General features: G+C 47.2%; 1 protein-coding gene across 1 annotated transcript in view; it reads right to left on the reverse strand.

The window, feature by feature from the left end:
• Positions 1–25,999, reverse strand: part of TLL2 (tolloid like 2) — a 1,535,386-nt gene that overhangs the window by 864,555 nt on the left and 644,832 nt on the right. The window contains exon 8 of the mRNA XM_069610570.1: positions 13,841–13,943. Coding sequence (XP_069466671.1) covers positions 13,841–13,943 — 103 coding nt within the window. The remainder of the gene's footprint in view (positions 1–13,840; positions 13,944–25,999) is intronic.

Raw genomic sequence — 25,999 nt, forward strand, 5'->3', positions numbered from 1 at the left:
TTAGGTGTCAATAGTTTTCGCTTCCCCTCTTTTCTGCTGTTTTCTTAAAATATTTTGACTGAGGATTTCACTGTATTAAACATTGAAAATTAGTTACATGCCATATCAGCCAGCTTAATGACGGTGATGGATTTTTGTAGCTGTTCTGTATGATGATTTGCACTTTCATTCAAATTACATGCTGCGTTAACTTGCTAAGCGTCAGTGATACATGAGACTCTTTTGAAGGGGGATTTACACTTCCGTTCGACATTATCATTACTTTTTCACTGCCTTTGTTTATCAAAATATTTTTCTCTGTTTGTTGCAGAGGTAACACTTTCATGGAATAGACATACTTATTGTCAGTATCTGTATTTGACATATATTGGAGATCATCATTACCTATAAACTGCTGAGTTTCCTCAGTGTGGAGTTGGATGTGTGTTTTTATCGCTTTCTCCTCTTTGCTTACAAGTGCATTTGTTACCACTTGAATGTTAGGTGAGTTTTGTGTCGCCATAACATTGAAGAATAACTGATTTAGGATATCAGTTTGACTGGACACTTTCCGTCTAATACTTCATATAATCTAGTCAATGATGATAATGCCGTGTTCATAGCAGTCAACATATTGTTTAAAGCCAGGACATCAGGAAAGGAGAACCCCTGGGATCGGTGATCTCGAATAAAAAAGGATTGTTCAGCATCCATTTCATTAAATTTCAAGCGCCTAGGTGTCGGCGCTATGAAAGAATGACTGTGCTGAAGAATGATTACCAGATCTATCAAACATTGCAGGGGATTTTGAAAGATCGTGTTTCTTTAGATAAGATTCATGCTGCAGTTCATTGTTTAAATTAATTAGATAACCTGTGTGAACATATATATAAAATCTCTTTCGAATCTTCACTCATACTACTCTCGGTATTCATAAAGTTCAAAGCCTCATCGTCAACTTGACCCGTTATCGTGACCGTGCTATATGCTTCTCGCAATTTGTGCTAAGGCTCAATTGAAAATATAGGCAGAGGCTATAGAGCTACAATGATGTAATGTGTAAATATTTCAATCTCCATTCCGCTAGAGCAAATTGTTGAATGTACAGATTGTAATTCGCCATTTATACAAGCAGATTCCATTGCTGAGTTTGTTAATTCAGTTCAGTACGCGAGTCAAAAATGCTATGCTCATTGTTTGATTGACTTATGATGAACAATCAACTCATCGGGCTTATATGGCACTGCTAAACAAGCTATGCTTGGTTGAATAGCTCCTGTACATACGTGAAGTTTCATCTCGTGTGTGGTCTGTTTTGAGTCATTAGTGTAAAAGGATCGTATATCAGGAGTGACGGAGTGTAATAGCTGCAGAGTTTTTGTAGTACGTAATTTAGAGGGTGCGCCAGTTGCTACTTCCTTCAAGACATGGGCAACAGAAACTGATTCTGGTGTTATCTTACCCATGGCCATACCTGTCTTCAATGAGTACTTATTAGAGGACGTATCCAGCTAATCTCACTATAACAGATGAACAAGTTACTTTCTTACCTGGTAACGTTCTTTCGATGGGATGGTCCGACGACGTATTCCATATCTATGACAGGTAATGTCCACAGCTGGGCTGCTTCGGAAAATCTTCGGCGTCTGCGTCCTGCGTCGATGACGTCGATGCGCCGTCCCCGAGGACCTCCTCCGACGGCCGACGTCACCCGATGTGATAAGTAGGATGCACGACGCCCGTAGCCTCAGTTGTAGTTTTTTCCCCCAGAACGTGTGCCACCAGTTTTCTGCCAGTCAGACACACAAGGCCTTGTGGAACGCAAGCTGCAATCGCAAAAGAAATTCTGCAGCGGGATAGGGAGGGAGCGATATGGAATACGTCGTCGGACCATCCCATCGAAAGAACGTTACCAGGTAAGAAAGTAACTTGTTCTTCGAGGGGATTGGGTCCTCCGACGTATTCCATATCTATGACAGACTCCCAAAGCAGTACCAAGCAAGGAGGTGGGAAAAGAATTTAGAACACAAATTTAGCATGCCCAATCAAATTGCGGAATAAAGGACTTCCTTGCCAAAGGCCAGATCCTGCCCTCGGATGGAATCGAGGGAGTAGTGACGTACAAAAGTATGTACTGAAGCCCAGGCGGCTACATCACAGATGTGACGAATAGGAACACCCCTCTGCAGAGCAGTAGACGCAGCCACTCCCGTGGTAGAATGGGCCGGCAAGCCAGCAGGAGGGTCCTTACCCGCCAAGCGGTAACACTCGGAGATAGCTAAAATAATCCAACGAGGCAAAGTCTGTTTCATCACAGCCTGTCCCAAACGCTTTGCAGCGTAACCAATGAAAAGTTGATCGTCCACTCTGACCTGGGAGATGCGCGAAATATAAAAGCTCAACGCTCTCCTAGGATCAAGCCTATGGAGCCTCCCCTCTTCCTTACCAGGAAGTGGAGGAGGATAGAACGCCGGGAGAACAACTTTCTGGCTCAAATGAAATTCCGAAACCACCTTCGGAAGAAAAGGAGGACGAACACTAAGGATAACCCTGTCCTTATGAAACACAGTGAAGGGTGGCTTAACTGAAAGTGCCTGTAACTCACTCGCTCTGCGAGCGGAAGTAACCGCAACCAAAAACACAGTTTTCAGAGTTAACAGTCTCAAAGGGCAAGAATGCAAAGGATCAAACGGAGCACCCATAAGAAACTTAAGAACATGGTTCAAATCCCAACTGGGCACCAGAAAAGGTGACGGAGTAAACACATTAGTGAGCCCTTTCAAAAACTGAGAAATTAAAGGAATCTTAAAATAGGAACATTCTTCAGACGAGCGCTTAAAGATGGACAGCGCCGCCAGGTAACCTTTAATGGTCCCCACTTGCAAGCCCCTGTGGGCCAAGGAAAGCAAAAAAGACAGAACCATGGGAATGTCACACTCAAAAGGATCCACATTCATAACTCTGCACCAGTCGCAGAACTTTCGGCAACGGCACAGACTTTGCTGCCGGCCGCCTGGCCGAGAGCAACATCTCCATCACGTCTTCAGGGAGGTCCCAATCCTTATAGCTCAACCTTTCAGAAGCCAAGCGTGAAGGTTGAGGGATCTGACCTCTGGATGGAGAACCTGACCCCCCCTCCCATGAGAGCAGATCGTCTCAGTAGGGAAGACGACGTGGAGGGCAGATGGACAAGTCGAGAAGGTCCGGGTACCACGTCCTCCGGGCCCACGCTGGAGCTATGAGGATCATCCGGGAACCGAACCTCCATAACCTCTGCAGTACTTGTGGGATGGGGGGACTGGAGGAAACGCGTACAGCAGTGGGAATGACCACTCCACCACGAATGCGTCTTCTAAGGCTCCTTTTGGAGGAAATTCCTGCAAGCAGAACCTTTCGCACTTCCGGATGACACTGGAGGTGAAGAGATCCACTTGAGGGGTCCCCCAAAGGGCGAAGATCTCCAGGAGAATCTCCTGAGCCAGCTCCCACTCGTGAGAGATCGCACTCTGCCTGCTCAGAGCATCCGCCGTCTCGTTGTCGTCTCCGGCCAGATGAACAGCCGAGATCGAAACGTCCTGCTGGATGGCCCAGAACTCGAGCTGCATCGCCTCCCTGCACAGAGGAAGTGACCCTGCCCCCCCTCCCTTCTTGTTGAGGTAGTGCATGGCCACCGTGTTGTCTGTTAGAATCAGGACACTCTTTCCTCGCACAGTCGGCAAAAAAGCCTTCAGGGCAAGCCTGACGGCCCTCAGCTCCAACAGATTGATATGGAGTCTGGACTCCGACGGAGACCAACGACCGCTGACTGTCAACTCGTTGGCATGAGCTCCCCATCCCGTGAGGGATGCGTCCGTCACGATCGTCACCTCCGGTCAGGGCAGCCAAAATGGGGCCCCCTTCATCAGATTACCTTCGACGGCCCACCACAGAAGGTCCTGGGCGACCGAGGGAGGCACCTGAACAGGGTCTGACAGCCTGCTGGAGGACTGAGACCACTGGAGCTTGAGGGCCCACTGCAAAGATCTCATCCGCAGACGAGCCTCTAGCACCAGAAGAATGCAGGATGCCATGAGGCCGAGCAGTCTCAAGAACTCGGACGCTGGGAGATTCTGGGCAAGTTGAAACTTGTGCACCATCTGCTGAATGTCATGAGCCCTCACCTGGGGAGGAAAACACTGCCCCAGGGATATGTCGAGCACTGCTCCGATGTACTGGAGCCGCTGTGCTGGTGTGAAATGGGACTTCTTTAAATTGAGGGTGAAGCCCAGCTTGTGAAGGGAGTGGCAGGTGACGAACAGATGATCCAGGACTTGCTCGGGGGAGCTCCCCCTGATCAACCAATCGTCCAGGTAGGGGTAGACGTGAATCCCCCCCTTTCCTGAGATGTGCTGCCACCACCACCATGTGCTTGGTGAAAACCCTTGGGGCGGAGGTCAATCCGAACGGCAGGACCCAAAACTGAAAGTGCGAGTCGCCAACCGCGAACCTCAGGTACTTCTTGTGCTTGGGATGGATCGGCACATGGAAGTAAGCGTCCTTGAGGTCGAGAGACACCAACCAGTACTGAAGTTGAAGGGCCTGGAGGACTTGAGAGAGAGTAACCATCTTGAACTTGTCCTTCCTGAGGAGTTTGTTCAAACCACGCAAGTCCATGATGGGTCTCAATCCCCCATCTTTCTTCGAAATCAAAAAATAAGGGGAATACCATCCCTTGTTCCTCTCCGCTACAGGCACCAGTTCTATGGCACCTTTCTCCAGCAGGGCTTAAATTTCCTGCGCAAGGAGCGGATCCGGACTCTTCAAAGAGAGGTTCCCAGGTGGATTGTCGTGAGGCCTCTGCCGAAAGGGAAGACAGTAGCCATGGGTTATGATCTCCAGAACCCACACATCTGAAGTAATGGCACGCCACTCTACAAGATGCTGCGCCAACCTTCCCCCAACGGGCGAACCATGGGACCTGGCCTCATGACTGAGTGGTAGCGGCTGCGGCGTTGCCTGAAGCCAAAGAGGCAACTGCCCGAGCGGCCTTGGCACCTCGAGTACCCCGTTTTCCACCTCTGGCACTCTTACGGTGGCCTCTTTGACTGCTAGCTCCTCTCGCCTTACTGAAGGATGAGTAATAGCGAAAGGAACTGTAACGCTCACCTGATTCCCGCAGAGGCGCCGGTCTTGACTGGGTGAATGCCGTATCTTCAAAGGTGATGTGTAACACACGGTTGGCTCTTTGGGCTGGACCTCTGTGCACTGTATGTCTGACTCGAAGAGTAAGATGTCTGCAGATAGAAAATATGGGATTAATGAACTGGGGTTATTGGGTGCCTCTCTCCTCTTCCCTTTCTCTTCTCCTGTAGAACCCCAAAGGTTAACACCCTCACCTTAGGTAAGTGAACGCCAAGCTCTCCATCTGCCTCGGGGCAGGGTGCCGTAACCAGTTTCTTCACTCGATAAGGGTGCAGGCCTCTTGACCTCAGAGGACTGCTGTCCGTCGTTAACTGCACGAACGGTAAGTTCTGGGCACTTCAAATGTCTTAAAAGTCTTTTGTAATGATATCTCTTGTTTTGCAGGGTTCCGGCGATGGCGGATGGCGGGCTGATGAGAGTTGAGGATCGAACCCGCGTGAGGAATAGAAGCGCCTGGAAGCACGTAAGTAAGCGCTTGTAGCCTGCTTCACGATGCGCACTAACTGTCCCTTTTATCTTGCAGGTACAAGTTCGGAGCTTTAGAGAAGCTGAAGGGTGCTGGAATACCCACTGGATTCGGCGTGGGAAGGAGTAATGGCACGTGAGTAATAAAGTTGCCCAATGTCTTTAAACGCACCTTCTTTTGTCTTTCAGATGCGGGATGCAGCGCCGAAGGCCTCCGGAGCGTGCGAAGATCTGGTAAGCTTTTGTCTTTCAGATGCCGGAATGCAGTGCGAAGACCTCCGGAGCATGCGAAGAGTAGGTAAGCCTTTGTCTTTCAGATGCCGGAATGCAGCGCGAGGCGTTGGTGACAGCCGATGGACCAGGTAAGAGATGCGCTGCCACTGAAGACCGTAGTGCTAACCTGTTCTTTCTTTGTCTTTACAGGTGCTGCTGAAGACTGGATTCCAGGATGGTAAGCCTTTGTTCCCTTAGGCCCAGGATCAGAAGCAGAAGACACAATGAGCTTTCTGCTGCAGAGAATGCAGAATAACGCAAAGCAAGATTCATCCATCGGGTGTGGTTTAAATAGCCTCCTGTAGTGCTTAGGTGTCTCCTTCCACAGCCACGCCTAAGAAAAGAGTTCCTGCTTTCCAGAAGAGTTCCAGTGTTCTGAACCTAGGGAGTGGCTCCTGCCCCACCCAACAGGAAAAGTAGTCCCAAACAGAAGAGGATCAGGGGTTCAACTGGCAGGTAAGTAAGCAGCATGGTCTGCTGCAGGTAAGTCCACCCAAGCATTATGAGCCCTTCGCTTCCAGCGCTGGGACTGGGCATCTTTATGAGCCTGGTGCCACTGGCGCCAGGACAGGGTCCAAAAGGTCCCAATTGGGACTGGCTGGCACTCGGAACCGGGGTTATGGGTCTGCTTCCAAGGGAGTCGGGCAAGTCCTGATCTTTTGGAAGCAGAGATCATGACAGGAACCTCCCCTCCATTGTTGTACCCTAGGACGAAAAGGCGGAGGTTGTCGAACTGCAGCGCCCAACGACTTCACTGCAGCTTTGGAGGTCTGCAACCTCTCAAGGCTCTTGTCAGCCTTGCTGCCAAAAAGATGTTCACAGTCAAAGGGCATGTTGAGGAACCGGGACTGCATATCAGGAGCGAACCCAGACTTCCGCAACCACGCAAACCTGGGTATTACGGTGCTCGCCGCCATGGACCGGCTGACACAATCTGCCATGTCCAAACCCAACTGAACGGCCTCACACATGGCATCCTTGCCATCCTGAACCATAGCAAGGAAACCATCCCGTTCGTCCCCTTCGGGATTATGTTCAGCCGCTAATGCAACACAGTTCCACAGAGTGTGTGTGAAACGAGACAAGGCACATATGGAGTTGGCCGCCTGAAGCGCCATACCCCCTGAAGAAAACACTTTCTTCGCCCAGCCGTCAAAACGTTTGTCGTCCCTATCCGGAGGGATGGTAGGATACGACGCGTGCTTTGCCGGGGCCGTAGCCGCCTGCACCACTAAACTCTCCGGAGTGGGGTGCCTGGACAAGAAGCAGGGGTTGCTACTGGCTGGACACTATTTACGCGACAAAGACTTGCACACTGCCGGGAGACTCTCCTGAGCAGTCCAAGCCACTGCCACCTTTCTCTGCAGAGCCATATGAAACGGCGGTACCGGGTCAGTGGGGGGACCAAGATCAAGGATGTGCGTGAGATCATCCTGAACGAACTCCGCTGGGGGAGCCGACCATCCCAAGTACTCTGGCATCATGCAGTGACTGCCTCAGGTCATCAAACTGGCTATGGCCCGAGAGAAGCTCATCTGGTACCGTAACCGGAACCAAGCCTTCATCAGAGCCTTCATCACCCTCTGAAATGTACTCCAGGCGGTGAGAGGAAGACACCTGGGGACCAAAGCTAAGCCTGACCTTAGCCAGAGCCTTTCTAGGGGCTAACCCCGTGCCACAAGGCCCCTCCGACACCACCACCTCGAAAGGCGTCGAGGGCGCTGAACGAGTCCGCACCGGCGTCGCCAGAAACGGCGTTGACGTCGAGCGAACCGGCGTCGATGTCAGCTGCAGCGCCGCCAGTATCGACGGCGTCGACACAGGCCTCGAAGCCAGAGCTCCGAGCGTGTCTCTTGACGACCTAGGCGCCGACAGCGTCGACGACCCCCTCCTCGGAGGCGGAGCCTCGAGAGAAATCGTCGACGACCTCGGCGCCACAGGCGTCGACGTCGTCTTCGAAGACGGCACAGGATCACACGGTCTCGAGCGCATCGAGAACCGGTACCTGGAACGGGCATGGCGAGAACGGCTACCCTTGTCCGAGCGGGAACTTTCCCGCGAGCCGTGCCGACCACCCGAGCCCGAAGGCGTACGAGCGGTGTCTCTCGACCGGTGCCGGCCAACCCCACTCAGAGGCGCAGACGGACCGGTGCCCTGCGATTCAAGAATCGCTAACATCTGCTTCCCGAAGGAAGCCCATTCCTCCGGTGTCGCTTGCATGGTGGGATAAGCGACCTGCCGACGGGCGGAGTCCTCGGAAGAGGATGGGGAAGGCGACCGATGCCGGCGTTTCCTGGAATGCCTCGAAGAGTCAGAGGAGTGGCGAGACCGACTCCTGGAAGGCGACCCACTGGACTTCCGACGATGACGCAGAGTGTCGCCTCTCGAGTCATCTGTCGAAAGCCCCGTAGACCTCGACTTCCGGGGCTTAGACACCCGACCTACAAACAGCTTCTTCTTGCGTTCCCGCAAGGCCTTGGCCGTGAGCGACTGGCAGTCGACACAGTCGTCCGTATCGTGGGCCTCCCCAAGGCACCAGAGGCAGGCGTCGTGCCAGTCCGTGACCGACATGTTGGACCCACAGTCCCCGCATTTCTTGAAGCCCGGACGCGGGGTTGAAGACGAAGTAGACATCGCCACGAACAGGTCTTCACAAAAACCGAACAGGTTCATCGAACCGAGAAGAATACAGCAAACTCCAAAGAGTCGAGGCGTTCCGAGATTCACAAAGCGAATACGTTTGTGTAAAAAACGGAACTGAGGTTACGGGCGTCGTGCGTCCTACTTATCACATCGGGTGACGTCGGCCGTCGGAGGAGGTCCTCGAGGACGGTGCATCGACGTCATTGATGCAGGACTCAGACGTCGAAGATTTTCCGAAGCAGCACAGCTGTGGACATTACCCATCATAGATATGGAATATGTCGGAGGACCCAATCCCCTCGAAGTATAGTTTATACAATGGTATAAAACGAAGACTGAACCAAGCAAACAAAAAATCAACTAGATGCAAGTGATTACCTCGCTGTTTCAAAGTGAGCCCTCCGCCGCCCGCTAGACAGCAAATGCACTTGGCAAATTCACTTGCCAAATGCACAAGTAAAGTTCCTTACAAAGAATGCTGGCAGTGGAGGCAGGGCATACATTGTGATGGAACAAACAGGAGAAAGAGTGAATACTCGTTTGTTTCAGTTGTCAAAGTTCCACCAATTAATGAGGCATTCATTCCATAATGATCCAATCGAACGGCAGCAAATGAAATGCACCAGTAACTGGAAGTACAGTAGAGTTGGAGTCGGGCAGCGTAACCAACCAGGAACAGGGACAGCGAGACAGCAAATACACTTGGCAAATTCACTTGCCAAATGTACGCGTGCAAATGCGCAAGCAACGTTCCTTACAAAGAATGCTGGGCTTGGAGGCGGGCATACACGATCCAATCCAATGGCAGCAAATTATATGCACCAGTAACTGGAAGCATAGTAGAGTTGGAGTCGGGCAGCGTAACCAGCCAGCAACAGGGACAGTGAGACAGCAAATACACTTGGCAAATTCAATTAAAAATGAATAACTCCACCAATACATGCAAAGGAAGAAGGTAAGTAACTTTTGTAGAACCGACAGACTTCAGATATGACAATCCTAACTTTAGGAGTCCAGCTCTAAGATGAGTGGAGCCTTGTGCTCAATGTTCAATGCACACGTAATGTGCACGGTTGTGAGTAAAGTTCACAAGTACTTTTTAGGGAGCAGGAAAAAGTTACGAGAATTATTCTGAAGGGGTGAAAAGGGTTCCAAATGTCAGGTGAGGATCTGCTACCGTGAACAAAGCTGTTCCTGACTTTGTGGAGCGCTCTAGGCCGTAAGTACAACCAAAGCCAAATGGGAAGGCCAAAAATTACCCTTCAAAGAATTCATGTGTTTGGATGAACAAAGGGCACCCGTAAGTGACTTCACTACTCGCCACCCTTAGTTCGGTTTTGGCCCAGACTTGGCAGGTCCAGAGGTTGTCACCAGAGGTACGATTTCCCACCTTCCATTCGGCTTCCAGTCGCAGGGGCGCTGTGGGTGCAGGTACACCTCCGGTATGGCACAGGAGCTGCTACTCTCGATTCCAAGAAGGAAAGAAAAAAATACTAATGCAGCAAGTCCCACTGGGCACTGGAATGAACGCAGGAACACTTCAGCGAACGTCACTGCAGCACAGTGACGCAAGGGGGACCAGCTCTCACGGTATGACACAGCCTTACATCTCACAGCCAAAGGTGCTGGCATAACGAAATTCAGCATGACAAGCTAGGATTTCCCAAAGGCTCAGGTCAAAATTCGAAACAGCGACACTCCTGCACGCTAACCTAGGTTTGAGTTGGACAGCCCACTGGATGGCCCAGGAGCACTTCCGAACAGGCTCACTTTGAGGGTTACCAGGATGCGTTGAGAGTGATTGGTCGCACCACTCCAAGGTTTTGAAGCACCTTTGCAGGCCTTCTAAAATCAGGCGCAACGCAGGGCTTCACTGGGACAGCAGCAGGATTCGGGTGCTAGGCCTCCTCAAGTGAGTCTCAGGGTTGTCCTTTGTTCTACTAGACTCCTCAGGATACTTGGCTCCTTCTTCAGATCTGCTGGATGAATGTAGGACCCCTCGTCTTATCCACAGCCCGCGCATGTTCGCACCCAGATCACCAAAGGCAAAATCTGCTCCATGCATGCACACCAGCAGTGGTCAAATCGGGGACCACTGGGGTCTTCATGCTCACATGCACACCAGACACCTTGACACCAGTAGTGTGGATTGGGACCATACAGCCCCGGCTCACTACTTGGGTGCCTACACACGTGACCTGCAGAGGCCAACGAAAGAAGCGCTTACGCGGGCAAATAAATGCCCAAAAAAGTAAATCCCGGTCCTGGAAGGGCAGGGAGAAGGAAAAGGGACACAATGGCCAAAGGAACAAACAAAAGACCTTGTGACATGGCCATGTTGGACAATAGCCACAGTCAGGAGCCACTTGCAGTAAATGCGGTAAGACTCAGTAAAAAGTTATACAAATAAAAGAAAAGGCTACTGCTGCACCAGTTTGTCCTGAAGCACATTAAACAATCACCAATTCCTTCTAGGATGTCTAGGGACATATAACACAGAAGCCCCATTGTGTGGTACTGGAAGTTACTTTGCGCAATGATAAAGGATTAACAAATAGGGGCAACAAAGTTAAGAGAAACAAAGTTTCCCCGCTTGAAGGACGTGTCAGTTTCCCCATAGCAAATGAGGAAAAGCCAGTGTATTGAAGCTGAAGGACTCGCTGCAATGTAAAATGTTCAGGTCAGATTAAAAAATAAGAAGAAAAACGTTTGGGGGTCCATAAAAATGAAGGGAAAGGTACAATGAAAAGAAATCTTTCCTCACATTCTGCAATTACAAATCAGGAGAATCCTTGTAAAGTATTCCAATGACTTGTGTAAGGAACTCATGGTGGCAATAGTAAAGACACAAATGATAAAATTTCAAGGGTGATTTATAAACTGTAAAGGTAGGTTGGAAAAACGCCTAGTCTAAACCTAAATCTAAGATGGGAGCAAGCTTCGACCATGAAATAATAAGGCAGTCCTAGTGGCGTTGTGTCAAATAAAAGGGCCTATACTAAGACAAATCTATTGCCAATCCTTACGCTAAATACAAAAAGAAGTGTGGGATAATATTCTAAAGAAAGAAAGAAGTGTTCACAAATGATAAGCCAGGATGCAGTACTTGAGGTCTCCCTTCCCCACGTTTTCAGCACGGGACAAGGGTGGACTTGCTCGGCATTTCCCAGCACGAGCTAACAGTTCCAGTTTCAGCAATCAGCGTATTAGCTGGTTTAGCTGGCTTAGTCTCTTTTTTATCAAAAATTATTTTCTCGCCTTGGGTGATGTCTTCTCCACACCCGAGTAGCCCTCCTGCGGGCTCGTACCCTTCACAATTGTTAGCATCCCTCCGCCGGGTTCACTATGGCTTTCAACACAATCTTCTTTGTGGCTTTCACGCATCTTAATTTCTTTTTAAACAGTTCCCTGTGGACATCTCTCGGTCGGGTTCACTCTGGTCAACCCACTGTATTTCGGGACTTTATACTTCGCCTCCTCTTTATCACCATCCCTTGTTCGGGTTCACCCCTGCAAATCTTTTCTTTTCCATCCAGCTTTTACGATGCAGGATTCACATCTCTTGGATTTACAATCATATGTCGGTCAGACTTTAAACTGTACATAGGATTTTACAAGACCCCCGTATGACCACTTTGACCACTCTTCTCGTCTTTCCCAAGGCCTTCTTGTTACGGTAGTTTCAATACTTGGGTATTCGACCAGAGTTTCCTGAGTGAGTACCCACGTGGTCCCAGACTCCTCTGTTACTGGTTTTCCCCCTTTCACAACAATTGCTTTCTATGCTTTCAAAGTTCAATTAGCCGTTAGCTACTTTTCTTTCAACACAGTTTGGTTTCTTATTGACTCTCCTCTCGATTCACCAGCTGTGATGAAATGCTTGGCTTTCTTTCTCCTTGGAGTCAAGGTTGGTACCACAGAGACAAGCGTCTCTCCCCGCCTTCGTTATCAGCAGAGGGTGGTCTTGTACACAATTGACATCTCCTGCAACGCACGCTGCCTATTGTTTGCGGTCTTATGGTTCCTTCTGCGGAGGACTCACAGGCCTTGGTCGGAAAGGGCAAAGTCGATTCTCTCCTTGTTACCCTCTCGGTATGCACCGTCTTTCTCCTCCTCTTGAACTGCCATGCTGAGGTAGCTCCCTGGACATGCGGTCCGATTTGCTCATATTGTGCTCTTGTGTTCCACTTTTTATCCTTGTGGGGAAGGGAAAGGGCCATCAGGTGTGTGTGGTTCGGTTCAATTGCCTGACTTTGCCTGACCCTGGTATTGGGATATGTCAGGTAAATAACTCTAGTATTAGTCCATCGTCCTTCATAATGTGCAAAAGTGTTCACGTCGGAAACGGGGGTGGAGGGGTAAAGTGCTTGTGTATCCTACGTGGTAGGTTGGGGAAAAGTTATTGGAAGAAGGGGGTACTGCATCTCACCAGTCAGTGTCCCACTTCCACTCTCCGAGGACCCCCATCCAGGGGATGCTCCCTCACTAGTCCACCCCCAGGACCTGGATACAATAGCGATGGCCATGTCCTGGCCACCTGGATGACAGACCACCGGGGACTAGTCAGGGAGACACCTTCAGGTTTCTCACACTTGATGTCGGTTTTGTCCCACAGAAAACGCTAATTAACAGAGAACACTAACTAAATATGTGTTCTTTTGCTTGCTTGCAGGAATCCCTGCCATGAGTTCAAAAACAGGATAACCTAATTTCTCCCACACCACCAGACTAAATCGTATTACTACAACTACTGCGCCAATGTGCGCAAGGGAGGCAACGGCTGCCCAATAGATTTGTATGGTGCTGCATGTGATCGCTTTGGGCAGTCGCTATTAAGGGTAGGCGAAAATACCACCAGTAAAGTGAAGGGGCAAAATGTGCCTCTAATTTCACTTCACCAGCTGATCATACATATTTCTCATTTACTACGTTTGGACGACTCACTTTTTTGACAGTTTTGCTTCCGGCAAAATACATCTTTCATCCAATTGGGGGACCGAAAGTTTTCATAGCCCTCTAATTTGGTGCAATATTTGCATGTGGAAAGCAAAGCCACACAAAAGCAAAATTTTGATTGGGGAAACTTGTGAATTTGCCAATTTCGCTCCATGGTCGGAAAGGTTAAGTGGGTGGATTTTTCTTAGAATTTGCCAGTTTTACTTAAAAGCAAAATACAGGTGTTTTCTGCAACCTGTGGGACCATCACTCACTTTTGCCCCTCTTTATTGTACTATACACAATGCTATACAATTCTCTGGATGATTAATAAAACACAAAACATAAATTGACGGATTATTACCCAACAATGATGCTTTCCTCCAATAACCGTCACGGACTTCAACATAATCATACCAGCACAGGCGACTTTTAAACAGATCCATTGATGTGAAATTCAAAATAATCTGAAAGTAGATTATGAGATAATTGATGTTAAATTCTTAATGTGCACACACTGAAATAGAATACAAATAAACTTTTCAGATTAGTGATAATCAGTACAAAGTAAAAGAGGAATGAAAGTTAGGGAGGGGAGAGTGATTTGAATGTATTAGTTTTCATTGCCATCTGTAACTTTCCTTACAGAATGCTAAAAATTAGCTTTGCATGTTTTATCTAGGATCACAAAAGAACAATAAAAAAAAATATCTGGAAGTGTTGAATAAATAGTCAAATCTGAGGCTTACACTCAATGCAGAACAAGCATTGTCAAAACCAACACCTGTAGCTGTTGCCTTGTAAGTAGGACAGTGGTTTGCAAAGGAGGTTGGGAGAGCAGTTATGACCTCGCCTCCCCCACAACCCATTCTCCAGCCCGCCCGTGTGACGCATAAGAATAGCTGGGCTTCACTAGTCTGCCATAGGGTGAAGCCTAGCTAACCACAGCACAGCATCATTGGTCTTGCCTCATACTTCAGGAGAGTTTGGTCACAATGCAAGTGGAGTTGTTGACGTCCTTTCCTCAAACACATTGCTATTCAAGGAAAAGACCCTAAAAACACCACTACATTAATATACAAGCTTACAGTAGGAGAGAGGAGAAAGATAATGCAATGCAGATATGCATGCATCACTGAGTGCCATTATCATCTCTCCACGTTTGATACTATTGGTGTGGGGCCCACAAATTGTGGTGCTAAAGTGCCGTCTAGAAGCCAAAAAAACCCAATGGCTGAACATCAAAGTCTGACTTATCAAAAATGTACAGGTGCCTCACATATGTTCCATAAACTGTTCAATAGCATGTTATTTTATGTTAGTTACACTTGTTGAGCACACGTACACCCAAGGGCATCTTGGCGCTACAGGAGAAGATGAGGGAAATTTACAGGCCGCAGTCATTAGAAGAGCAGAGTCTTTAGTTTTCGCCGAAAGGTCAGGTGGTCGGTGATCTCACGCAGGGGCAGGGGGAGGTTGTTCCAGGATTTGGCAGTGGCAGCCGAGAAAGCACGGCCCCCTTTGCGGACCAGCCTAAAGTGGGGTACCACCACCTGAAGGGCGGTCGAAGAGCAGAGGGTGAGAGTAGGCAGGTAACGGGGGAACTTGTCTTGCAGAAATTTTGCACCGACCCCATGGAAGGCTCTATGCACTATGCACAGGACTTACACAAGATCCGTTGCACGACGGGGAGCCAATGCAGTTGCCTCAACAAAGTAGTCATGTGAGCACCAAAAGGTGGACGGAGGGTGGCTCTGGCCGCGGCATTTTGAAGTAGTTGCAGCCGATCAGTTAGATAGCTAGATTGGGCCAAATAGAGTGAATTACAGAAGTGAAGGACACTCAAAACCAAGGCTGCAACCACTGGGGCCTAGTTAGCGGTAGGAATAAAGGGACTGATGGATGATATGAAGTGACACACTGTTTCAAACACGTTATGACCCCCTGCCAATTACCCTCATCATCCTACACCTGTGGTACACCACAGTAATATAACCAACCACCTCAAGTACCTGTGTAGGGCCAGTAATTTTGGATGGATTGAGAGGAACAAGAGCCCAGACTACCCAAGTAAGACTTGCATCACAAAGACTGGAACAAGGAGGAGGTGTAGAACTATGAAGATCACGACCAAAAGTAGGTGTGAGCATTCTAGTTCTCAACTAAGGGCCACTACAAACACCAACATCAAAATATAAGACGGATATGAGAATTTGTCAAGCTATCCCTGGAGGAGCCGAGAGTGTTGGAATCGTACAGCGCGGAAGTCCGAAAAGGCTGGTGACCGGAACGCTGCAGAGAAGGTAGAGGCGTCCCTATCCGGGCTGTCATGGACGGACCGACTGGAAAGTTGGTGAAGCAGAGGTCCAGACATGCAAGGAAGCTGGACCACGTGGTCGAGTGAAGTTGTGTATCCTGCGAGGAACGATAGGCTGCCGAGGCGCCACAGCACATCGGAGAGAGAGAGAAAACGCGAGAAGCCCGAAACAGAAGCCAGAAGAGTCCAAGCCTGACCAAAGCACACCAGCAAGAACCCTACAGGTACACAGGTTACCAGGACGTTTGGCAGGGCTGCAACAGAGTCATGGAGGACTCTAGAGCCACAATACAGGGGTGGAGCGGGAACCCCTAGAGGATAAACAAATATTAAGAAAGACAAAAAACACAGAGCGAGAGAGAGAAACTCAGGATCTGGGACCCACAAAAGAAGATCCATATAAGTCATCTTCTTTATGGCAGTATCTGGCAGGAAAGGGAACCAGGTCTGCTAGGACAAAGTAATAGAGAAACTCAGGCCTGGGATTCACGCCCCCAAAAGAGGAGTGCTACAAATAATCTCCTTCATGGCAGGTTAGTAAACTAAGCCAATCCAATGAACTAAGAGTGAGCCCAGAGAACGTCATAAATCATCTTTGTGACAATACTTGGCAGGATGGTGAACCATGTCTGTCCAACGAGCTCAATAGAGAAATATGGGTCTGGGACCCACTATCTGAAAAGGCAAAAGAGAGCGATGCTCTCCCTTGCAGCTGTACTTGGCAAACCAGAAGACCAATTGGGCTATACTGGGTCAAGGATCATACTTGTACATGAACTGTTGAGAAAGAAGGAAAACAGTGAAACGAGGATCATCAGGGGCAGGGAGTCATTCCACTTTATTAAAAAAAAGCCACAGTCAAGTGAAGGGAGTCATTCTCTTGACAATTAAGAGAACTGAATACAGAATCTTGAGGCCAGTGGAAGGGAGTGATTTCCACTGGCAAGACAAGTATGTGTTGGGAGCAAGTGATCCATGGGAAGGGAGTCATCCCCCCCCCCCCCCCCGAGTGAATAAACAGTGAACTTTCTGATGGCGTGTTATAGGATTGGCAGTTCTTTGTTTGTGAAGTAATGGGACCAGGGCAGGGAGTTATGTCCCAAGGTTAAGAACTTGCAACCCAAACTGTGCCACCCAGCCCAGGAGATGTAAGTAATTCTCCTGGACCAAGAACATTGACACAACCTTCTAGTTTAGTTGTAAGGGACAGAATTGGAGATTTTGACAAAGGATGGTGGACTCTTTAGTTTACAAGGACATTCTGACAGATAGGTTTTCTCTTCATTTTCTTGGTGAATAAAAATCTGTAGAAACCACCATGCCACATGTGTGTCAGTCTCCTCGTACTGCACCCTTACAATAGATACAGTATTGTCCTTTTCGGCCATCCCCTATAGACCGATAGCATTTAGATAGTAGGGTTTTCCAATCACTAGTACCAGTCTGGGCCGAAGGTATACTGGGTAAGGGTGGGATTGCCCACCCCACGTTAGAGGGACTGCCACTCGGCACATTGAAAATAAAAACCTGTGGACCTCATCTGGGAGTTGGTGTATTCTACAGGCCATCTGCGACAATAGTCCCCTGCTTTTCACCAGCACCCTTACTAATGTGCCCTTATGCAACTGGGCAACTGGGAGAAGGGGTCTGGCCCATTGGATACCCAACTAGCTCTGTTCTTTGGGTCCATCTATGCCTAGGGTTTAGAGGGGCATGGACGAGGATGGGTAGTCAGTGACTCACACTCTGAACTGCTTCTGGGTAGCCTGAGGCTCTGGCAGGTCAGCTTTCCTGGGTGGCAAACAGCCCTCTAAGGCCTGGGATTAGAAGAGGTCTTTGACTGTCACTTGAATTTGGGGATTACATATAAGGCTGTTGGTAGGCATGGAGACAGATCAACTCTCTTATTTCCTTGCTTTGCATGTGCTGCAGGGGTTCTCTTTACATGGTCCACACCCACCTGGTCTCCGAATTTTCATTCTGGATCCAAACACCAGCTTTAATGTTTTGTGCTTTGAGCTTTTTCTTCCAGAAAGAAGGCCTCAACCCCAAGCTTCCCAGTATAATTATGGTTTTCCTACAGAGGCAATAAAGTGGCTTCATGTTCGGGTCACCCATATGAACATGAACAAATATGTGCTTTTTGTATTCATACTGCATTGTATATTTTCTGTATCCATCTAACCCCTTTGTGGTGCAAGAATAAATGAGAAATAAAACTCATGATGAGGTCAAGGGGGAATGAGGCTCTTTCTCAGTGCTAAACTAACTGATAAAAGAAGAAAAGTACACAAAACACCTAAGAATAATACTGAAAACCTGTCTACATCAGAATATGAATGGGCTGGTAGAAACCTCCAGAAGTCCTATTCAGGTAATAAAAAGGACACCAAATAGTAATGGATGCTGAGCCATCACTTGATTAACCAGGACAGGGGTAGAGATGCATCCTAACCCTGCAGAGGTCTAACCAGTCCCCACAGTACCTCTTCCGGTTTGCACAGGATACCAACTGTATCCCTTTGGACATGATGGATATTGTTTCGAATCTAGAAAAGTGGTACGAGAATTGGTGGTATTCATGAAGGATTAATATCTCCTCTGTCCCCTCCCCTTGCTGCTCATACCCTCCTCTGTTGGGGATCACAAATCCAATCTATTAATTGATGTACGAAACAGGTCAGTGATACTTGATTGACGCCTGTGTCCCCAACTGTGGTTTATTTGTTAAACCTTTGCGGGCTTCCGCACAGGATAGAAATACATTTGAAATGAAGGCTGGAGAAAGGGAATCTTTTGAAAATGAAAATCTAGCTAAAACACCTGAATAATCTATGAGGGTCCTCAAGAGGCTTCCACTGCAATGCAGATTTTGTAATGATGCTGAAGTGATTTCTTTTTGGTTTATACTGTATGCTGTGTTAAGCCACTCCCTGCTTAGTCTATAGTCCGTCTTTCGTTTCTGAAAATGGAGGTGGTCCTGAATGCCACATAATGTAGTCAAATGGTGATGCTGGCAGTATTGTGGATAGAGCCGTCATTTGATAAAGATCATAGGTTCTTTAAATATTGGGCCATTTCTTTGTTTCCTGTTATGCTATTGGACACTAGCCTTTACAGGGCCTCTGCACTGAGGAGGGGCTGGTTACTACTGAAGAGTTTGTGCCATTCCAAGTTTTTCCGAGGTAGTAGAGAGATTAGGTGAGAGAGTGAGTGAACATCAGAGGGATTGAAACAGAGTGGGGAGGACGATGGTAGAGAGTAATAAAGATCAGGCAGAGCGAGAGAGGTGCAGAGGAAGAGGGGAAGGAGGGAGTGGGAGAACTGTACTGGGGTGTCTGACAATCGCACAATTAAGACCACATAATTTTTGTTCAGAAAATCTGAGGCGGGCAGTTTAGGTAATCCTTAGACGAACCATGGAGGGAGCCAGATAGCTAAATCCTTGGCCTTTAGGCCATCATCTATAGCTAGCCTTAGATAGTAGGTGTTTTTTTTCAGTCAAATGTTTATTCGGATAAAATCCATCGAACACACATAAAAACAACATACAATTCATTACAATACATAAAATCACTTTCCTGAATATTATACCCAAATACATATCAGCCTTGTTACAGTACATATTGAATGCAGAAGCACAACATTGTTAACATAGTCCAACTTGGATACAAAAACACAACATTATTAGCACTAAGAGTCCCCTAAACCGGCCATTGGGTTAATGGGTCCAGTCAGCAAAACAACCGATTCCTCAGAGGAGAGTTCAGAAACGGGGGGTAACCAAAGGTTGACATTCATCCAACAGCCTTTTCCTGTAATACATAGCTCTCTTCAAAAACGAAAGTTGTGCCCATGCAGTTAAAACTGAGTCAGCACTCAAGAGAAACAAAATAGCAGGCTTAAATGATCGTATGTTAATCACTCTCAGGACCGGCAATATAGTTGCTTGTCTGATCTCCCTAAGGGCCGGACAGAACAGAAGCAAATGTGCCAGATCTTCCTTACAGTAGCCACACAGTGGACACTCTTCAGAGGACACACAGTCCCTCCAATTATCAGCATTTCCCCACAAAAGGAGGCAGTCAAACCTAGCATGGGTTATTAGCCAACAATCTTTCCTGCTCGTACCCCAAATCAGATATGGTTGAATTTCATTGGGCCAGCTAATGACTGCACACTCTCAATCAGCAATTGTCATGTGCTCTGCAAAAGTTCTCTTCATAGCCAATACTTCTCCCAAAGTTCTTTCGTAAGTATTTGACTCCGATTTGGTCAATAGAGTAGCCGGGGGTGAAATTGTTCTCATATTGCTTGAAGAGTTTGTGCCATTCCAAGTATTGCAGGGGTAATAGCAAGAGTGTGTAAACATCAGAGGGATTGAAACAGAGTGGGGAGGATGACTGGAGAGAGTAAAAAAGATCAGGGAGAGCAAGAGAGGTGCAAAGGTAGAGGGTAAGGAGGGAGTGGGAGAACTGTACTGGGGTGTCTGACACAGAACCATGCTGGCCAGAAACAATGAAGCCCTGGAAAAACTCAGCCACTGGAGAAAAGGTACGCAACCTCACATCAAGAAAGAATGGATGGCCGACAGTCCAGAGCAGAGACCACAAGGGCTAAGAATCTGTATACCCAACGAGGAGGTGAATGGGCTGAGAAAGCCACAAGCCCATGCGGGTCTACGAGTTTAACTACCCCACAAGGGTCTGAAGAAACTAATAAAAGGAAGGTTGAGAAAGCTGCAATCTCACACAGGGCAAAGAGTCCAAATAACCCACAAAGTGGTGAAGAAACAGGACCATGCAGAAAGGCTGTGCAGGCCTATAGTCCAGGTCAGACAGTAAAAGAAAAACACAAAAAACAAGGAGGTAGTAAGAAAAGCACTTTACCCAGCAAAGCTGAAGCGCTGAAGAGCCCAGACCGGGCCAGAACAATTCAAATTCCACAACGGGATAAGAAATCTCAGGACTTCAGTAAGAGGGAACAAGAAAGGTATGCCAATTCGCCAGACATTGCAAATGGAGGCAAAGTCATTATAGACTATGTGAAAACCAACCAAAAGGGGTCAGGAGGACCTCTAAGTTACACAGAAGAGAATAAACCCAGAGAGCAGGGTAGGTGTCAAACTGTTTGAGGTCTTTTTAATTTTAATGATTTTTATTGTTAAAATATTGATTTTGATACAGATATCAACAGGTTATAGACTTTGAATAAAACAAGAACCACAAAGAAATGACATAGTAAATGATTTTGATCCTTTGTAATAGTATTTCTATAAGGCTAAGTCATTTGTTAAATTCACAGCGAATGTAATATGAACTATAATAGATATAAACCGTGTTAATATAACTTGTAGTTTAGAATTAATTATATCACAGGTCTGCAACGAGTGACTTATATGTAGTGAATATAGAGATTTGGGGGGAGACGTACCGGGAGACAGACTTGAGACATATAAGGATAGGTAGGGAAGAGGATAGGGGGGGGAATGGGTATATTGGATTATTTCATCAAAATAATCTAATCATTTCAAACATTATCAAGTTCTAGCATTTCTGAATAAGTATGGAAATATGAATAATGATGCTAATATAAGGGTGTAAATTTATGTACCATGAGCCGTTGCATGTGTCAAACTGTTTGAACTTACTAAAGAGGTATTTTCTGCCACAAGGAAAACTGATGAAATGTCTTTCTTTTGTTTTGAACTATAAGGACTGGCAAAGGGCCAGAAAAGACATTGAGAACGCTTTGGGTGGGGTTAGAAACCAGTCACCAGAAGCCCAACTATAGTGAGAGAGAAACATATTGTTTAGCATTTTGTGGTAGGGCCAGCATAAGATAGACTAGGCCTTTGAACAGAGGACAGAATGTATGCGAGACATCCTGACGAGAACCTTTTTATTATTTTCTTTGACGGTACAGATCTAGCTATAGGGTCAGTTGATGTTTCTTTTCTTTGAATAAAATGTGTTAAACCAGGACTTCTGGACCAGCTCCTACGTCTGACTTACCACAGTACTGTGATAAATCCAGGGAATGTGTCCCCTCTGCCCAACGGGGAGCCACCAACTTTGGGACTAGAGAGGTGAGCATGCTAACCTTAACACCCCCTAGGGAAGAGGGCAAGCAGATGCCACTGGGCTTGACTCCCTCTTCGAGAACAGGCAATCCCTAAACAGAAATATGTGTTACCCTCCTCTTCTCAGGAATGTAATAGCTTTGCTGGCTATATAAGAGTAAACTTGTAAAATGACCTACTGCTTCCTACACCAATGTCTGGTACCATTCACCACTAATGATGTACTAGAGAAAAGACACCACCGCCAGAGTAATGAGATGTTTTTTAGATCTACAGCTTTTTTTGTTTCATAATAGAACATAGAAATAGTAAATAGGAAAGAGCAAGAAAATGGCGATTTCCTCAGTCGCTATTCCATAGGCGGACTAGAGGAGGGCATAAAACCAACAGTGGACATTAGTGACAAATCCAGGGAATTTGTCTCCTCTTCTCAAAGGGGAGCCTACCCCTTTAGGACTAGGGAGGTGAGTCTGCCAAGCAAAGGGAACAGGGCAAGTGGGATCCCACTGGGGGTGATCCCACCCTCGAGGACAGGCCATCCCTGAACACTGATATCTGTTGTCCTTCTTTGTCTCAGGAATGTAATCGTTTTGTTGGTTATATGGGAGTTAACTGGTATAATCACTAAACACTTCCGACACCATTAGCTGGTATGCATTCTGACACTCTTCAGGCACTGTCCTCAACACCGAAGGGAGAATCGGAGGTAAGCCCACCTCCTTATTGGGTGAAGAATAAAGATCCAATCAGCATTGGACCTGGAGAGCAGAGAAGCCTGAGGAGCTGCAGAGGAAGAGAGACAACCTCCTCAGAGGTGTGGCAGAGAGAAGCAAGCACACGCCCCGTGAGGCGGGTGGACCCGTGGTCAAGCCCACGGAATGCCAGGCAATCCTACTGGGGTCAGGATTTAAGAAGCCTGGCCCATGAGAGTCTCCCACAGTCGGGAATGCCAGAGCACTGAACGAGTGGCACAACGCAGAACCGACATCGAAACCCTGCAGGTAGACCGTGCGAAGGGAGGACCAGCTCCATCAGACAATTACTGGAGGGGGAAACTGCATTTGCCTATGTGAACGCCTGCCCCGGCACCGCGCTGAGACAGAAGGTAAGCAGTCGTTCCAAGGAGCCCGTAGGAGGGTAGAAAGGCTAAACCAGACCCCATGGCTGGGTGAGAGCAACCCAAGGCGGGGTGAGAGGAACCAGAGACCCCACGGAAGGGTAAAATCCAGGTGGTAGTTAAGTTGAGAAACACCACGAGATTCCCTGGTGGCATGCCTAAGGAGAGTACCGGGTGTGGGCTTAGAAACCAAGGGGTTCCCAAGGTGGACCACGATCCGAGACTGAGTCAAAGTGCCTGGCAATCCTGGGTGCGAGACACTATCCAAAGACTGATACGCAACCCGAGGAGGGGAAGGTGGAAGAGACATTTGGTGCCTTTACTTGAACTGTGCCACGGGGCAAGAAATCCCTTTCTGATAAAGAGACATTGTGGTGGGTACCAGCCTCCATTCTATTGTTTGGGCAAAGGCCCTTTTTGTATCTTTGTTAAAGTTAGATTCTTTTTAGTTTACAGTGATAGGGACAGGATTCAGGTTAGAAGAGGTTTCTGGACAGCAGAATTTGATTATTTTGTAGGACATACTGACAAGCACTCTTTTGGACTGTTTTCTTGAAGAGGGGGGTAGAGACGCATAGGGACAGCTTATGTTTTTGGTGTTGAAATGAAGAACTACTATCAACGCAAATGAAAACAAAAAGGACTAAGGAGTCTTATTGGAAATGGACAAGGTATGACAACATTTATTACTGGTTTGCAAACCAAATAAATGGGCAGCATCTCTTAAACCCACCACCCAATCTAACCCAACCTACTGCCAATTCGCCTTACCCTTATTTCTCCCCATAGTCTGGCCCCTTAAAATATACGTCAATTATTTTTGACCTCTCCCACCACAAGACATAATAGCCTTTCTTGTATATTCTAATAGTCTGGTTTCCATTTCCATCCCGTCTCTCATCATCACTTCATCCACATGGTGGCTCTGATCTGACGATATCCTGCGTCCACCTCCTTAGGTGAGGGGCATAGGGCCATCACCCCTGACGTACTTCTGGCAAAGAATAAGGTACCATTGTCTAAACTGGTATAAGATGGCAAAAATCAGAAAATGGCAGCCAGATTTACTTCACTCAGTAGCCGTGAGAGCTCCTGAAACACTGCCTCAGTGATGCTACAGCGCATGTCCCTTTAGAGAGCCCTCAGAGCAAGTGTTACCTCAAGCCAACAAATGGCAGTTTCCCTATTCAATGTCCGCTAGGATTTAAAAGACAAACGCTCTGGCTAATATAAAAGAGTGACACTCAGGGATTCTATTGCATTCCCAGGCTCCTCCCCTATCATTGTTGACTCATTTTGTATCACTTGTCGCTGCACGCCTTTATGGCATCATCCTAAGATATTTCGCTCCCTCCCCCTCCCTCTCGGGTTATTACTGTGCACACTAATTTACCTGAAATGGATCATTAGCCATCTCCCAATTTACTACAGTTCATATTTGGCCCATTCAGTTTCTTGTCCAGAACATTAACAGTTCTGTTTGTCCATCCCTCTGAGGGTGATACCACGATGGATGCCAGATGGACATCAACTTTCAACATTCTTCTTTTCTCTCCAGAATCTTGATATAAATTGAGGGCCATGATTGGATATTGTGATTTCATGTAAGCCATATAACATGAAGAACGCGGTCTTGAATTCTCTAATTAGGCTCACTGAAATTAGTGCTTGGTATAGGGTTTACAAATGAGCCATTTTGGCGGATAGACCCACGATCACGCAAACAGTAGTCATTCCTGTTGAAGGTTAAAGTCTGGCAAAGTCTATGAAGATTATATGCCATGACTGAGTGTATTGGATGCAGTAACATGTTAAGTACTTCACAGAGTGTTTTACAGTAAATAGAACATATCTGTGTGCATGTATGTCCTGTCCCATCCCTTCCTACCTTTATTGTTTTTTTTTTTTTAACTAATTCTGAGGGATTTTGTTGCACGTAATGACCAGCCAGAGGACTGTCATGCTATCAGCTAAACATAAATTGCTGGATTACTTGTGTGGGGAGCCAAAACTAATGGTCTCTAAATAGGATCCCATCTCGGAGGTTTGGCCCAGGTTGTTGTAAAGAGGAGTCTTTCTCCATCCCCTGAAAGCTTTGTTGGATGATATCTAAAATGTCGTCACTGGATTCTTGGGGGACCACATTGATCTTTTCCGGTAGTATGAAAGATAATCCTTGTTTTGCTTCATTCTGTAGCGTATCTGTTGGCAATAGTACATTTGCAATCCCTTTTGTATGGGATAGTGAAATCGGTACAAAAAAAAATGAACCCATCGATTCTGCCGTTCATTTATACTGCGGGACGTCTAAGAGTTCCTAGTTTCTGTCATCTAATATTACCACCAAGAGGTGGGCTGCTCCTTTGAGATTATGTCTTCAGGTAAGCAATGTATCATTTACTGCCAAGAATTCCTACTCAAAGATGGTTTAATTGGTTTCTCAGTGTGTTTATTTTGTATAAAAGAGCACTACTGAGTGTGTTTCCTTGGTTGGGATGTATGTCTGCGTTAAGACTGCTCTTAGGGTGTAATTGGTTGTATCGGTTTCTAACTGGAATAGCATTTCTGGGAGTACTAATAACAGCTAACACTAAATGTGCTACACACAAACCTATTTCAGAAGCATATCGTTTATTAAATTGCTTTACTAGCACTGCTACACAAGTAGCCCACAAGCAGCCCTTTGTCAGAAGCACCTGTGGGGCACTCTGGATGCTGTGCGGGTGTAATGTTTTAGACGCAATACTAAATTTCTACTATCCGCATCTGTGGTGTATTCTGGAAGTTGCACTAGTGTATTTAGTGACCCCACCACTTTTTTTACCAAGCGAGATCTTTGGTACACTCTGGAAACGGTGTTTCGAACAAAACACAGGTTACAAGCGAAGCGATGCAAAGCTGCTAGGCTCCCCCCCTATATACACCCTTTGCAGCTATTAAAGTAATGCTGATTCAGTCTGCTGAGACTCATCAATAAAACCAACAAGTAGGTGTTACTTTCGGGGTT

Source organism: Ambystoma mexicanum, chromosome 8 (genome assembly GCF_040938575.1).
Source record: "Ambystoma mexicanum isolate Mex_15411 chromosome 8, UKY_AmexF1_1, whole genome shotgun sequence".
In the NCBI taxonomy this organism is placed as follows: domain Eukaryota; kingdom Metazoa; phylum Chordata; class Amphibia; order Caudata; family Ambystomatidae; genus Ambystoma; species Ambystoma mexicanum.